General features: G+C 40.7%; 2 protein-coding genes across 4 annotated transcripts in view; one reads left to right on the top strand and one right to left on the bottom strand.

Annotated features, from left to right (window-relative positions):
* Positions 1 to 6519, top strand: part of acp7 (acid phosphatase 7, tartrate resistant (putative)) — a 14044-nt gene extending 7525 nt beyond the window's left edge. For all 3 annotated transcript variants that reach the window (XM_032500198.1, XM_032500200.1, XM_032500199.1), the window contains exons 7-14: positions 2608 to 2670; positions 3502 to 3616; positions 4117 to 4230; positions 4935 to 5001; positions 5401 to 5468; positions 5560 to 5631; positions 5998 to 6135; positions 6251 to 6519. In XM_032500198.1, the coding sequence (XP_032356089.1) occupies positions 2608 to 2670; positions 3502 to 3616; positions 4117 to 4230; positions 4935 to 5001; positions 5401 to 5468; positions 5560 to 5631; positions 5998 to 6135; positions 6251 to 6316 (703 nt within the window). In that variant the 3' untranslated portion in view covers positions 6317 to 6519. The remainder of the gene's footprint in view (positions 1 to 2607; positions 2671 to 3501; positions 3617 to 4116; positions 4231 to 4934; positions 5002 to 5400; positions 5469 to 5559; positions 5632 to 5997; positions 6136 to 6250) is intronic.
* The window catches only part of LOC116670000 (KATNB1-like protein 1), a 35718-nt gene that overhangs the window by 10086 nt on the left and 10071 nt on the right, over positions 1 to 15561 (bottom strand). The window lies entirely within an intron of this gene.

Below are 15561 nucleotides of genomic sequence, written 5' to 3'. Positions count from 1 at the left end.
GTGAAATGTTCCCTGTGCCACTGGCTGCACAGAACTTGTCTCCACAGAACTTGTCTCCACAATGCATCAGGCTTGTCTATATGTTGTTTTGCAAACTTCAAACGCTAATTTTTGTGGTGAGGACGTAGAAGAGGTTTTCTTCTGATGACTCTTCCATGAAGACCATATTTGTAAAAGTATCTGTTTATAGAGGAATGGTGTACCACAACTCCAGTGTCTGCCAGGTCTTTCTGGATGGATCGTGCAGTCAAATGTGGGTTTTGACTTGCTTTTCTCACAATCCTGCGAGCTGTTCGGTCTGATATTTTTCTTGGTCTTCCAGATCTTGCTTTAACATCCACTGTTCCTGATGACTTCCATTTCTTAATTACATTCTGAACAGAGGGTGTTGGCATCTGAAAACCTTTTGCCATCTTCTTATAGCCTTCTCCTGCTTTGTGAGCGTCAACTATTTTCAGTTTTCTAGACAACTGCTTTGAAGAACCCATGGTGCTGATTGTTGGGGCAAGGTCAGATGAGTCTGGGAATTTAAAATCTTAAGATTGACATCACCTGGTCTTCCCAGACGATGATTGAGAACAATCCATGACACTGTCATGTCTCAGCTTTCTAAACGGGGCGTTGCATGCTATAAACTCTGCAGAGTGCCCAAACTTTTGCAGACGCCATTTTTTTGTGTTCTGTTATTTTGAAAGTAAATGATGGAAATAAAATCTAACTTTTGGTGACATATTATACGAATGTCTAATCTGTCATTTGATGCCTTTTGGTGATTTTTCCTTCTTTTCTTGGCTTCTTTATGCGCATTGATACAAATTTTTACCTAGGGTGCCCAAAGTGTTGAGCCCACTGTATGTGCATTATTTTACTGAATTAAAAAAATGGATTGTGTATTTGTAACTTCCTTCCTATATCCTTCTAAATAGTTGCGGGGACACTTCCTAGCCACAAGATGGTAGCATGAACCCATTTTATTACTGTTCCTGGTTCAGTGCCATGACTGAGAGCTTCAGATCATAATTGATTTTCACAGCAACGGATATCACTCTTTAGCTCTATTTTAACTTAAATTACTTGTTTGGTTGGATTAGAATATATTGTAATTTAATGCATTGTAGTAAATGCTATGATGCTTGTTTTAAATTATTTCTTAATAACTAAGACTTAAATGTGTAATTTGAAGTTTTAAATACTTATTATCATAGTATAGACACCTTTAAGATGGACATAGACAGATGCTGAGGCAAACGGTATTTTCCTTTGTGCTAAATTATCACACATCACAAACTGGCCTCTACTATTATCACACTGGCCTTGGCCATTTAACCTTCTGTGTCTCATAAATTACTAGTTTAGTAGACCTACTCAAATTAATAAAGGTATCTGTGATCCTCCTCTAACCTGTTCCTAGCCTTTGACCCTGCTGGTCTCTAGTTACCCCCAACCCTACAGGGATCTGAACTGTCCCACCCTGCCCAGGCTCCACTCCAGAATAATGCCTTTTTCTCTCCCTTGTTTAAGATAAGAAAACAATCATTCCCATCACCTCGCTAAGTTTATGGCCTGTTGAGGGGATTGGCTCCTGCTTTCAAGCAGGAATTAAAAAGCGTGAAAAAAGAGACTGGTGGGTTGGCATCAGGGAGAGCTTTCCATGAAAGAGTTTTTCCCTTTCGCATGTTGTGCTCATTGTATTATTTGCAGAGTACTGGTTTAATGTGCTTGATGGGTCACTCTTGGATGCTGTTTTTAATTATGTCTTGTCGCAAAGGTCTTACTTTGTCATCTGGTGCAGTGCAAACAGTCTAGAAATTAGTGGTGGTGATTGTGGCAGCAGTGATAGATAACTGCAAGCATCTGGATCAAGTAGGAACCACCACATCTCAGTCCTTAACCGCTGTGGAAGTGCTTTAAGATCTGATTTCTCAAATGGCTGCTGGATCTAAAATTACACTGTTCTTTAAAGAAGATGTCATGGTTTTAGAAGGGGTATGTTTAGATGCCCGTTTCTTGATTGACAGGTGTAGTGCGCTCAGCCGTAGTGGCTCCTACTTGCTTGTCCCATCTCGGCTCCACCCAGGCTCCCCCACATTGCCCAAATTTTGATTATCTGACCATGATCTTAAGCTTCTAAACCTCCCATCGTATACCTATAGAGTGAGGTCACAGAAGCTATGTCCATGTTTTTCTACAGCCTTTAATTTCGAGAGGCAGCCACTGATATCCTGGCAACAGCAAGGTGTACGGTTTCTTAGAATATCTAAAACTAGTATTTTTTTTTTTTAAGTTTGACACAGATGTCCCCACCACAGTTTGATGGTCGTCTTTAACCGATTATATACAACCCTGAGTTTTTTGCCAGATTTACATGAAAAGTGAAATAAAACAAAAAAGTGGCACCCAAACTAGGCAGTTATTTTAAGAATTTCTGGTTCATTATATTTCATAGTAAAGCTGAGAAATATCTTCAGCGTATTGTGTACACACCACAAAATAAGAGAGCAGAAATCTGTGGTGTTAATTGCTGTATTTTTCTATCCAAAGAACATAAGTTGTATGATCAGTCCGTCTAACTAACTTTTTTTTTTTTACTTTCTTGTTTGTTCACAGTAACTTCTCCAACTATAGGAACCGCTTCAGCATGCCAGGCCAGACTGAGAGCCTGTGGTACAGGTAAGGGAAAAGAAAATATGTCAGCCTTATGGAATGTCAGCGTTATGGAATAACACAATATATGACTTAGCCAAATGTTGCTTTAGTTAAGGTGGACTTGACATCATTAACCACAAGCGGTTTTGGTCAGTAGAAAAAGTGGAGGATAGCTGCACAGACAGCGCTCGGAGAGAGAAATCTTTTATTTTCCAACACAGGCCTTGTGAAGTATCATGTTAAGGTTTACCAAACCTCCTACTGTATTTTAGTAAGCATTAATGAGCTGTAAGAGGCAGCCCAGAGGAATTGGCAGCAGAGGAGTGCTCTCCTATCTCAGGGACATGGGGACTAAACAAAGGAGCTATACATTTAACTAGGTGACTCATAGCCCGCTACAAACCTCCTTCTCTCAGACGTAAAATAATACGTTATTAGACCACAGACCACCTGCCCACTGACCAGTCCCTTGGTCTAGATGCAAACAGGCCTGCTGGCTGAGAGCCGGTTAGGAACAAGGGGAGGCAATCTGAAATCCTGCTTCTGGAAACTGTTCAGTTCATAACATCACACATGCACACATACAGCACACATGTACAGCACACATGCTTTTCCGTTAACCCTGTTGGATGAACACAGAAGCACTCATACAGCAAGGAGTTTTATTCACCAAAGTGGATCTGGCACTGCATTCTGCAGCAAAATGTCAGAGACTAAACGTGGCCCGATTTTGGAGAACTTTTCACACTTATCTGGCGTTTAAAGTCAGGCCTGTTCTTACTTACCCACTGACTTTTACCATGCTTCCTCTACTGGTTTAAGGCTGTGTATCATTTTAACAGTGTGTGTCCACAGCTGGAACCTGGGGTCCGTGCACATCATCTCCCTCTCCACTGAGGTTTATTTCTATCTCGAATTTGGCCAGGAGCTCCTCTTCAAGCAGTATGAGTGGCTGAAGAAAGACCTGGAGGTTAATGACCACACCAGGCAGTTACATGTGTTGATGATGGCTAAGTTCTCTGCTTTGTTCCCACACTTGATTTCTCTATTTTCCATTATATTTAAGTAATAGTTCCATTCTTTCTTTCTCCATTATACATCTACTTATTCCTCATTCTTTTCCAAAATAAAATGGTCCTCGTAGCTCAATCTGAAACACAGTAACTACCAGTCTGTTCAACAGTAACTAACCATTAGTGATTGAATCACAGTCAATCAGCAACTACTCATTAACTAACCATTTGTTCCTCATTCATTTAACATGCACTACCAGTCTGTTTAACAGTAACTAATTAATAGTGCTTGAATCACAGTCAATCAGTAACTTCTTATTAATTAACCATTGATTCCTCATACATTTCTTATTCGGTCCTCATTTGTTAATCATTAACTACTTACTTTTTTATGTACCTTATTAAGTGTTACCCATTTACATATATGTGTCTTCACCACTTCCTTCTTCCAACCTAGGAGGCCAACAAGCCAGAGAACCGAGCAGTGCGTCCATGGATCATCACCATGGGACACAGGCCTATGTACTGCTCTGATGACGACCAGGATGACTGTACCAAGTTTGACTCCTATGTGTGTAAACCACTGAATCCTATCCATTAATTCATACACTTTTTCTAATGTATGGTGTATCCTAAACAATTTATTTCTTCACACTGCCTTATAAACATGATCAAGACTCAGACTCTTACTGAAATGTAAAGCTGGACACCCCTGCTTGGTCTCAAGTGTGAAAATTTTAGAGAATTTTACTAGCAAAGCATAATTACAAATGTTTGGTAATACGACTATGTACCTACTGTAACATGATTTTTATTTGATTTTGCCAAACAAAAGAAAAGATATTATTACTTTAAAACATTCTGTTAATTGCCTACAAATTACATAGTTTTTTAGGTTATTTGTTGTAAAGTACTCATTTTTTTAGGTTATTTATTTATTTATTATATTATTATTATTATAGAGGTATTTGTAGTATTTTTTTTCTGCTGTATTGCCCTGGCCCTTTATTTATCCCTGGTAGCAGACATATCACAGGTGTTGCAGGCTGGCCAGTCCACATCGCAGCCAATAACCACATTGAGTATTCTGTCATAATCACTGTTATTTGTACCAAATAGTTTCCAATTAGACTTACTTCCCTCAGCATTTGGCACCCTCAGCACTGCTGGCACATGCATGGTAGGGTTCTACCAGGTGGTGTTTCAGGTAGCAGGTAGTGTTTCTGACACTAATGCCAATTTATTCTGACATTATTCCTCTCTGTTATATCTCAGGTCAGACTGGGAAGGAAAGACACTAAACCGCCAGCTCCTGGTCTCGAGGATCTATTTTACCGCTATGGTATGGTCTCTATTTGACAACCAGCTGTGTGCTTCTAATGGGTGTTTAAGATTACAAATTTGCACTCTCAGACAGACTAATGTTCCAACAGTTCAGCAGAGCAATCCAAACATCCTTTATTAAAAAAACAGGCCTTTGGTCTGGCTGACATCCCAACAACCCATTTGCAAATGTTTTCCTGTATTACATTTCTCAGACTTTTGTTTGTTGCATTTAAATATTCAACTTATGGTGGAACGTTGACCATTTTGGTTGCTCTGATTTTAAACTTTTGTTGATTGCTGAGAAATCTCAAAATGAAATGGGCAGGGGATCTGAGAAACATTAGAATACGCAGCAGAATGTTTTAAAGGAGCTGTTTGGGCAGTCTTGCTGACTATCATTAAATATCTTTTACAGGAGTGGATGTGGAGTTTTGGGCACATGAGCACACATATGAGAGGCTTTGGCCTGTCTACAGTGACAAGGTCAGCTCCTGTGTTCTTAATTTACCCCATATTTACATCTATCGTCTTTGTTTGGATCAGCGAAAGTGACTTGTTATACTTTTCTCTTTAGGTGTACAATGGGAGCAAAGAGCAGCCTTATGTGAACCCAAAAGCTCCAGTACACATCATCACAGGCTCTGCTGTAAGTTCTGTCATGCCACTGCATCACTGATAATGTTTGCCCACCCAGATCAATGCATACCTTGACAGCAGTATCAACAAAAACAATGTGATGTATTATTCATAGTTCTGTCTGTGTAGCAGTTGTTCTGCCACATGAGTTTAGTACCAGCTGTTCCTCTGGTTAAGTGTTTTCTGATGTGGTGGTGAGCAGTGCAGGGCATGCTTCGTTCCAACCATAGAGATATTAGTCATCGGCATATCAAAATGCAGCCAGATTTGCACCGAGGTTCAGCCACAGTTGTAAATGTCACACAGGGCTTTGTGGAGAAAGACATACAGCTCATCACTAACAGATTCAGTTTAACCACTGTTGATTCCTCTGTAGGGCTGCAGAGAGAAGACTGACAAGTTCAATCCAAACCCCAAAGAGTGGAGCGCTTTCCGCAGCACAGACTACGGCTACACCCGCATGCAAGTGGTCAACGCCACACACCTTTACTTGGAGCAGGTCTCCGATGACCAGGTGAGCACAAACGGAGGAACAACATGCACACAAGTATAGCAAAGGTGAAAGGATATATTTAAAGGTCAAAGAGTATTGCCATCAGTGATAACAAAGACATTTCTGTGTTTTCCAGTATGGGAAGGTGATTGACAGCATATGGGTGGTGAAGGAAAAGCATGGCTTCTCTGCCTGGTTCTGAAGACTGCCATGCTTACTACTATACAAACTGCTCAGGAAATGCACTTTGAACATAAAACAAGCACATTTATAGCCGCATCACACAAATCATGCACTCATGATGAAAGATGTTATACCACTTTATGATTATCATCTACCCTAAATGTATATAATGTAACAAACATTTAAATAAATTCTGCTTCTTAAAAATGGATCTTTCAGTTGGTCCATCCTCTTAATTCATCACAGTAGTCTAACTGTATTTTGTTTTAGTTTATCTTGTCATGGCAGGTCAATGTAGGTCTCTTCCTTGCTGCATGAATAATCTAGACAGCATGAGTCTGGCAGACACAGACACCTTATTCTCTTCAGAGCATATCTTTTATTTTAAAAACCTGGAAATCCACTCACACAGATCGAGTCTCCCCTCTATCAGTCTATGTAGATGACAGATTCTCCCTTGGCTAATGCTATCAGGATATTGGAACCTCATTTCATTGTCCTTCTGTGTGGCCGTCAGTACCTGAGGAAAAAAGACACATGGAACTCTACGCCTACACAAATGGATGGTTATGTAACACAGGGATGTTTGTAGCTTGGGCACATTCAGAGTGAGAGAGGGCTCTTTCCCCCAAAGGACTGTTGATTGCGCCATGACTCTCACCACTATGTTGGTATTAATTCCTTATAACAGCATGCTGCCTCTGATGAGTTTTGGCGGACAACCAGCGCAGATCTGCATGTGTGTGTGTTTTGATTTGTCAAGCTGTCTGTTAGCGCTAGAGTTTAATCATGTGTCTGCATAATTCTGTTGACACGACAGCTTACATATACAAAGTCAATGATTTGATTACACTACACATGATTTAACATGCAGCACGTCATTTGGCACACATTTTTTATCCAAAGCAAATTCAACATTATAAGAGGATATATGCTAATCACTTATGGAAACACTGCTGGGAAAATGCAAAAACAAAAAAACAGCTTACACTTTGTCAACATGAGTCACAACAAGTTAGCCACAAGAAGCCGAGAGTTCTTGTAGAAAGTACTACAGTAGTTGTGCGTCAGTAGCATGTCTGTGAATCCAACCAAGGATTTGTTGAACGTCTCTTGGATGTCAATACCCCCTCCGCGCAGTGGTGTCTGGACGAAGAAGTATCTTTGTAGAGAAGGTCCCGCACTACTGAGTTCCTAACATTTAACCTGCTCATGCTATAGTACTCTATATTTTTATCTCCCATTGACTAAGATGCAAGGACGAAGCCGCTCTTAAATTCAGACTGCAGAGTCCACCGGTGGGCTGGGGAGGAGAGCATGCGCTGCCAACGGTAGCTACATTGATTCATTGCAATCATTTACAATAGTTAGCAACCACATTTATAGTCCAATAAAAATTGGTTGTTTTCAGGTTAGTCATCTATGTACAATGTATGGTGTGAAAATGGATGGATGGAAAGTCATGTGGTGTGCACGTTCCTCATCTTTTAGTTCATGTAAAGGAGAAAATAACATGTCACTTCAGATTGCATGCCTGTTGCTGAAATATGATGTGCTTATTACTGCCTATGAGAGAGTAACAGCAAGTTTGTGGTAGTGCAGTTAAGGGCTTTTGTTGACAGAAATTGATTCCTGCCTTTAACAGGGGAACAGAGTTTCAAACTTCCCCTAAAAGTAAGCCAGTTTAATTCTCTTAAGCAAGGGCTTTGGCAGGTTAGAGGTCAGGTTTGTTAGCTTAAAAACATATTTTGAGGAATTCTCTTTTTCACTTTTAGGCATGTAGCAGAATAACCATTTAAAATACCCTGCTTCTCACTGATCAGAAGGTTTGGTGTAAGAGGAGATGTGGTGTTTCCGCTTCAACTAAATATCTCTTAAAACCTTTTCAATGTAATAAGATAAGTTTTTTTGGTGTCCATGTGAGCTTTGAGAGCTCTAGCACCTTCTTTAGACACTGAAACATATGTGCTATCTTTGAACTCGGTGCACTCCGCCTCCCACTTGTCCTGACCAGGACGGTACGTGGAAAGTGTTTTTTGCAGTTCAACTGTGAAGATGCACTTACGCTTTGCATTTTCTGTGCAATGCTGCGTCGCTGTCTGATCTGCTCCCTGTTTGTGCTCCCTGTCTGATCTGCTCCCCGTTTGTGCTCCCTGTCTGATCTGCTCCATTTGTGCTCCCTGTCTGATCTGCTCCCTGTTTGTGCTCCCTGTCTGATCTGCTCCTTGTATGTGCTCCCTGTCTGATCTGCTCCTTGTATGTGCTCCCTGTCTGAACTGCTCCCTGTATGTGCCAGAGTCTCAGAGTGCGCCACAAGGAGCTTCTCGGGAATTACGTAACACAACAAAGTACCGTAGTACTGTGTGCAAAGCGCCAGTCAAATTAAGTACACTTTTATTGGTCCCATGAAAACAGCAAAAAACGAAAATTTTCATGAATTTATAACCCCCCCCCCCCCCCCCCAGACGCCCCGCTCAGTACGTAAAAAGTGGAAAAGTCGGACGTTTGGTCACCCTAATGTTAGTCCTCATCAGGTTAATTTAACATGGCCGGTTGATGGTCTACTAAATCAGGCCCTGCCGTCTGGTTAGACTACTGTGCTTTCTGAGACCTTGACATGACCACATAACCTTCCCACTTCAGTTGGCTTCATCGCAGCAGGCTAATTTCTAAGGACACATCAACAGCTATTTATCCCTTACCAAGCTAATGGCTCAGTAAACCCTAAAAGTAATGAACTCTCTGACCACATTCAAGATTGGAAAGCAGATGTCTCTTTCTCTACACCAAAGAGCCGCGAAGCCTCTCTATAAGACCTCTCAGAATTCCCTTCAGTTAAGCTCTGCGGCTTACCAACATTATTTATCTATTTTCAAGAGCCTTTAGTAGCTCTCACACTCAACAACAAACTCCCTCAGGAGACGGGAGATAGCTTCTGTGTGGTATTTCTCTCCACGGGTGATCAAGGGGCAGCACTTCATCACAGGGTTAAACTGTGGAGACTGAGGACATGTGTAATGAATTCAAGGCCCTCAGATGCTGGATCTCGGGGATATTTCATCAATCTAGAAGCTCATTGTTCTTCTAGAACCAAAGCACCACTATTAAGCAGCCACAGACCACCACCAAGATGAACAGCCAAGTACAGTCTGCTCAGACACATCACTACACATTCTTGCCATAATTCCACTCTCAGCATCAACACCACAATGACTTACAGGGCTTTAGAATATGGCATGAACAGGAACTCAGCATGTGCGCTGTGAACACACTATTGCCACAGTAAATCTGAGATAAACATCATAGCGCCCATGCTGAAACAAGGTTTCGTTTTTATACTTAATGTGTGAGGGAAATACAAAACACTTCTTAATTAAAAAATGAATATAGCTATGACTGGGCATTTGATGAAAGCAGTATATTATTTCTGGGGATATGAGAGGCAGGCCACATGGGTTGAAATAACACTGAAAGTGAAGTCAAATAACCCTCACTGATTAACCACCATCGGGGGTCAAACAGCATGTGTCTCCACATAGTAATACAACAGAGACACGAGGATGTCCACTTTCAATGTGCAAAGTTTGAACCTTAAACACATGTACTGTAAGAAAGAAGGACCCAACATAGCAGATGCTGTTCAAGTTAGTATACCATGTGTGAGTGTCAGTACACTAAATCCTACAGTTTGCCTCCTCTGTTAACCTTTAGCATCAACTAAATAATTAAAGCAACGATTCCCAACCATACCCTGGGGGGTAAAGCTGCAGTACTTGGAAAGTAGCTGAAGAGTGGCTTATAGAGCAGCATAAATTATTTGAAAAAAATGGAAATTTAATATTGATCCATTCAGTTAGCTGTAACACCTAAACAATAAAGGCATTACAACTATTTAGCAAGAGATGTCGAAACAGTTAGCTAAAAGTAATTAAAAAATGTTTAGAAGACTAATTAATAAATGAAAACTTCAAATAACTTGGTAAAGGATAAATGGTTAAATTTGCAAAAAGGCATAAATAAACAGTTGCCTCGTCTAAGTAATGGACAAATGGTGAAAATAGTCAGCTTAAAGTATTGGCTAAGTGTTCGTAGTTATGTAAGTAGTTCGCTAAAAGCAGGGGATTGGTTGGAATAGCACAAATTAACTAGCAGAGAAATGGATAAGGCTAAAAGTAGTGTACAAATGATTGAAACAGCTCAAAGTCATGTAGAAATTATTAAAATAGTGAAAGTAATGGATAAATGGCTAAGATAGATGATAGCTAAAAGTAATGCATAAGTGATGGATTGCAAACTTGACCAAAACAACTCAAGCATTGACTGCTCCATACATTTGGAACATAATGGGAGGTTATGAGCTCATTTAACAGCGCTGTAGGGCTAAATCGGACAAAGAAGGTTGGGAACCACTGATGTAAAATATCAGTCTGTATAGTAGTGTGATTCAAACTTTACCCAACATATACAATGTACAGTATGATTATTTACAGATAGAAATGTTTTCATGCAATTCTGACCACAAGCATATAAACAGGCAACTCAAAAAATGGAGTGGTACTGTTTCTGCAGTCATTTATCCTGATTACTATTATTGCAATTTATCAGGAGGAAATTCGGTTAACTACTCTCATTTAGTCAAGCAAGAAGAACTCTGCATAGGACCCTTTATCATCATCTTTCTTAACAGTAAAAGGATTTAGCCCCTACATTTTTCTGTCATATCATCTCATTTTCAAGTCATCAATCTTCCCCGCACAGGTTGTGCGGAGACTCCTCTCTCTCTGCAGGAAGTGCTAGCATTGTGTCAGGGGGCAGAGATTCAACTCATTAATTTTGAGCCTTAACACTTGAGGGACCCTGAGAGCCAAATGACAACAGGGCTATGCTACCACATTGGCTGCTGTTTCCAGACAGAGCTGGGCTATGTCACTCGGTTCAAATAGTCTGTGTTCGTGTCTGCGAAGTCCAAAAACAATTTTCATTCACAGCCTGCTTAGTGTGGGAAAGCTAAATTTGCTAAGCCTGGTCTGTTGATAATGTAACGTGGGACTTCTTGCCAGTGACTGATTGTGAAGAAAGCCTTGCCATGCTGAAATGAGCAAGATTGTGCATTGTGTCATGCAGTCATAGACTTTCCAAAAGGGATGTGTTTATGTTTATTCATCTATCTGCCACAAGTCAACCTGTTTTGTGATCACACATAACCTATTGTGAAAGCTGAAGACATTCACCCCTGTCCGCTAAGTCAGGGCACAAACACGTTCAACTTTGTGCTCTCGGGGCTCCGTCATGCCTGCTTGGTTAAAACAAATTGCACGGCAGAGCTGTCTTCTCTCACAAACTGGCACTGCTGACCAACTGCTCTCGCAGATTGCAGCATGCTGTTTAGAACAATGCCAGGCTCATTATGCCTATCTTGTGTCCCAAATGTTGCACATGCCAGACAGCCTGTCTGCTTTAACTTTGGTTACTGTTATGTTCTCACACTTGGCCTCAAATATCAGTGTGGCCGGTCATTGTTGGAACTGGAATGTAATGTTCTTGCTGATCCTTGTCCACTATCAGATCTGCATTACTGTAGTTCACAAGCTGTGTTGAGGTGAATAGCCCACCTTTGTCGTTTCAGGTGGAAAACCATCACTCTATCAGCACTTGAGATCTGAGCTCTAGCAAAGGAAAGGTCAGTGCGGGGTTTACATGTCCAGTGTTTTACAGGAATGGTAACATGAGACCTCCCTGAAAGCTCTGGTTTTAAAACGATTCAGATAGGAATGAGGTGATTAACAGTCATAATGGATTTTCCACCCCTTTAAAAATGTCACATAGAGACACTGAGGACTGTTTGACTGTTTTCAACCTTTCAGGCACTCATAGAGGCCATACTTTTCACTAATCACATTTGGAAACGAATAGAGGGGTGTAACCCACAAGCTCTTTTGAACATTTTAAATAAGCCTGCTGCTACTTTTTGACACAACAATCACCCAGTAGCAATCCCAGCAGTGCCCAAAGGAAATCATTTAGCACTGTAAGAGTGTTATGACAAGAGCATGACCTGACTCTAGACATTAGATGATATTTCAACACCTTATTTCCCATGGGGAGTTGATGCAGGATCTTATTTAGGAACTCTTGTGGTATCAGTGCTACTGGTGGGGTGGCAATCAAAGACAGATCTTTCAGCACTCAGCAAAAAATACAGTGCATCAAAGCTACTTTTTTCTTATCAACTGTAAGTCTGGCATTTATGAATGTCCTCTCACTTCACGTTCATGTGGGTTTGGAGGGCAGTAGTGAACACAAAAACACTCAGGGGTGCTCCATGTGGCTTGGGTTTTGGCTGACACATTGGCCAAAAAGGGGAGGAATGGTGCTTGTAACTGAGCATGGTATGAAATAGAAAGAGATGATGGGCAGCATTGAAAGCCGTCTCTGTCCTGGAAGCCACATTTCAGGCTGCAAAGGTAATCATCCTGGGGAGACGGTATCCAGTGTTGTTTTTGAAAGAGTGTGATCATACTAGACTGTCTTACTGATGGTAAAGCGGTTTGCAATGTTTATGGAGAGATCCAAATGAATGGGCAATGTAGATCTTCAGTGTACCTTGAAAAAAAAAAACTCCTCTCTTCACCAGCCTGGATTGGAACTGAGTGACTGGCTTGTTACAAAAACACAGATGTCTCAAATCACAGAAAATAAGGCATTCAGAGAATCTGTCCAGCTATAGAAGGTGGTTTTGTCATTAGAGAACATTGATGCCCTTGGCCTGATGACATGCTACATTTGGACTCAGACAGGTATGTCCCCTGTCTAGACCCAATGATACCTTCAGTCTCTATACCTAGATTGTCTAGATGAATCTGGCTTGGCTTTAGGGACTAGACTTGATCAGATGGATGAGTTATATTGTAACAAAAGAATAATACATTGCAATGTTTATTGGTACAAAAATATACAAGAAATGTGTTACTATTTTTAGCCGTGGTAGCAACATATGGCACTAAGGATGACAATGTCAGTCAGTCCACCAATTTGGAGTAGATTAACATATCTTAACAAATATTTGAGGGATTGCAATGAAAGTTTGGACATACGTTTGTGGTCCTCAGGAGATGGCGCCTTCTGACTTTAGAGATCCATTGTCCTCCACTTGTCGTCTAGCACTACCATCAGGTCAGAAGTTTTGTTTGTCAAATACTTTGTTTACAACCAAATACTCACAAAACAAATGGCATTCCTATCAGCCTCGATTATACCTGTGTTGTGTTGTGCTTATTAGCTAATATTATCATGCCAACATGCTCAACTGAGATGGTGAACGTGGTGTTACCTTTACAGCTTCCCTGCTCCAAACCGTAATTGGGAGCGAGCTGGTCTCAAACATCTAATTTGTATTGTGGCAGGTAATCTACGTCTAGTGGTCCGGGTTAACAGAGCCAAAGCACAAAACAGTGAGGCGTCAGTTGGTTGCAGCAATGAACTCTTGCTTCATTACTCACAGTGGGACACATTCACGGCCATTAAAGGCACTTTGCTTGCTAGGGTTTGTCTGGAGTGTGGACTGCATCACAGTTACCTTTGCACCATAGACTCAAACAGATTCCCATGCAACACTTTGTTTACACTACCCAGAACACACCTGCCCCACTGTGTCACACATACACATTTTCCCAACAAGCCACCAAGGGGGGGGGGCAGAGATTGCAACAATGGCTAACATTCGACCTGCTACCTGTTAGCATTGTTAGCATTGTCAGCCCGCTGATGTTAACGTTTAGCTCAAAGCACCCCTGTGCTTACTTACAGCCTCACAGAGCTGCAAGCGTGGCTGCAGACTCTTATTTTTAAATCAGGAATTATATATGTATTTTAATTTCTCAGTGAATCCACAATAAAACAAATGTGAGCCACACATTGACAGCATATTCCATTCTTCTTAGGTGTTAACAGAAACAGGAGGTTGCAGTTTTTGTACCATTACATCGCAAGCAGCCAAGGAAGTTAACAAAAACATGTCTTGGAGTGTTTGTTCTACCTAACAATAAGTATGTTTGACCACCCATTAAATGGATCAAGGCATGAATTTGGGCAGAGAGAAGCAAATCATCCCATGGCAGGGGTTTTGTGTAGCCACTGGCCACCAGAGGAGCTTGTTTAAACAGACCCAGACTGAATGGCTTAATGACCATGCTGACAGCAGTCATTCGAGATGTCTAGGGAGGCTGGAGCGCTATGGTTGAGAGGGAGAGAGTCCTACAGCTGCAGAGTGAGAGGGAGGGATGTTGTGGTCGCCATTTCTTACTGTAAGCCCCAAAGAATAGAGGCGCACAATATTCATTTTCAAATCTGACTTCCATAATTGTTCTCCCACCAAGCCTAAACTAACAGAATATAGGATATACAGTCCCTTGGCAGCCTGCTGTGTTTTTTCTGCCACCTCAAATGTGTTCTGCCATTTGCTTCAATGTCATCTCAATTAAACATCAGCATGTGGACAGAGAACAGCTCAGACTTAAAATTAGGTTTTTGTAATGTAGTAGTGTTTAATCCTTGTGTTGTCTTCCCATCAACCATGAAAAAAAGTTATTTTTTTGTCAACACTATTATCGCTTTTTCTGATATTTTTTGTTGCTTTTTCAATGTGGGTGCTTTTATGTTGTTTTTTTTAAGTTATTTGATATTTCTAATGTTGACATTTTCAGCTTATTTCTATGTGATAAAAAAAAAAGAAAATGGGTCAAATTTGACCCGAGGACAACATGAGGGTTAAGGTAGTGGTGAGCTTGGATTGCATCCTAAATATGATCACACATATTTTAGATTAACTTTTGTTGAATTGATTGATTCCCTAAAACCCATGACGTATTTACACATGCTTACCACGTGCTGATCAGCAGTGGATGTGCATATGTAGAGGCACTAGCGGAAAAGTGGTGCAATTACAAAAAAGCAACTTCTGAACATTTCATTTTAATCTCAAGAACTGAAGACAGCTGTCAGATTTCTAAAATTAAAAGATGATACTGTTGCAGTAAGAATTGTTATTTCACTTGAAATCCCCTGACCATTCCCTAGGTGTAAACCCTGCAGAGACCACAGATGCTTGAAATGTCCACAGGTTTTAAGGCCTCATTATCTGAAAGAGACATGGCCTGCTGCTATCCAGATATCAAAAGCTCTAATGATCGTAATCGTCTGTACTCTGTACTTTATATACAGGCTCACTATATATATATATGTATATATGTATATATATATATATAT

The sequence above is a fragment of the Etheostoma spectabile genome, chromosome 20 (assembly GCF_008692095.1).
Source record: "Etheostoma spectabile isolate EspeVRDwgs_2016 chromosome 20, UIUC_Espe_1.0, whole genome shotgun sequence".
In the NCBI taxonomy this organism is placed as follows: Eukaryota; Metazoa; Chordata; class Actinopteri; order Perciformes; family Percidae; genus Etheostoma; species Etheostoma spectabile.
Note: the sequence above shows the minus strand (reverse complement) of the source record. Positions and strands in the feature narration are given on the sequence as shown.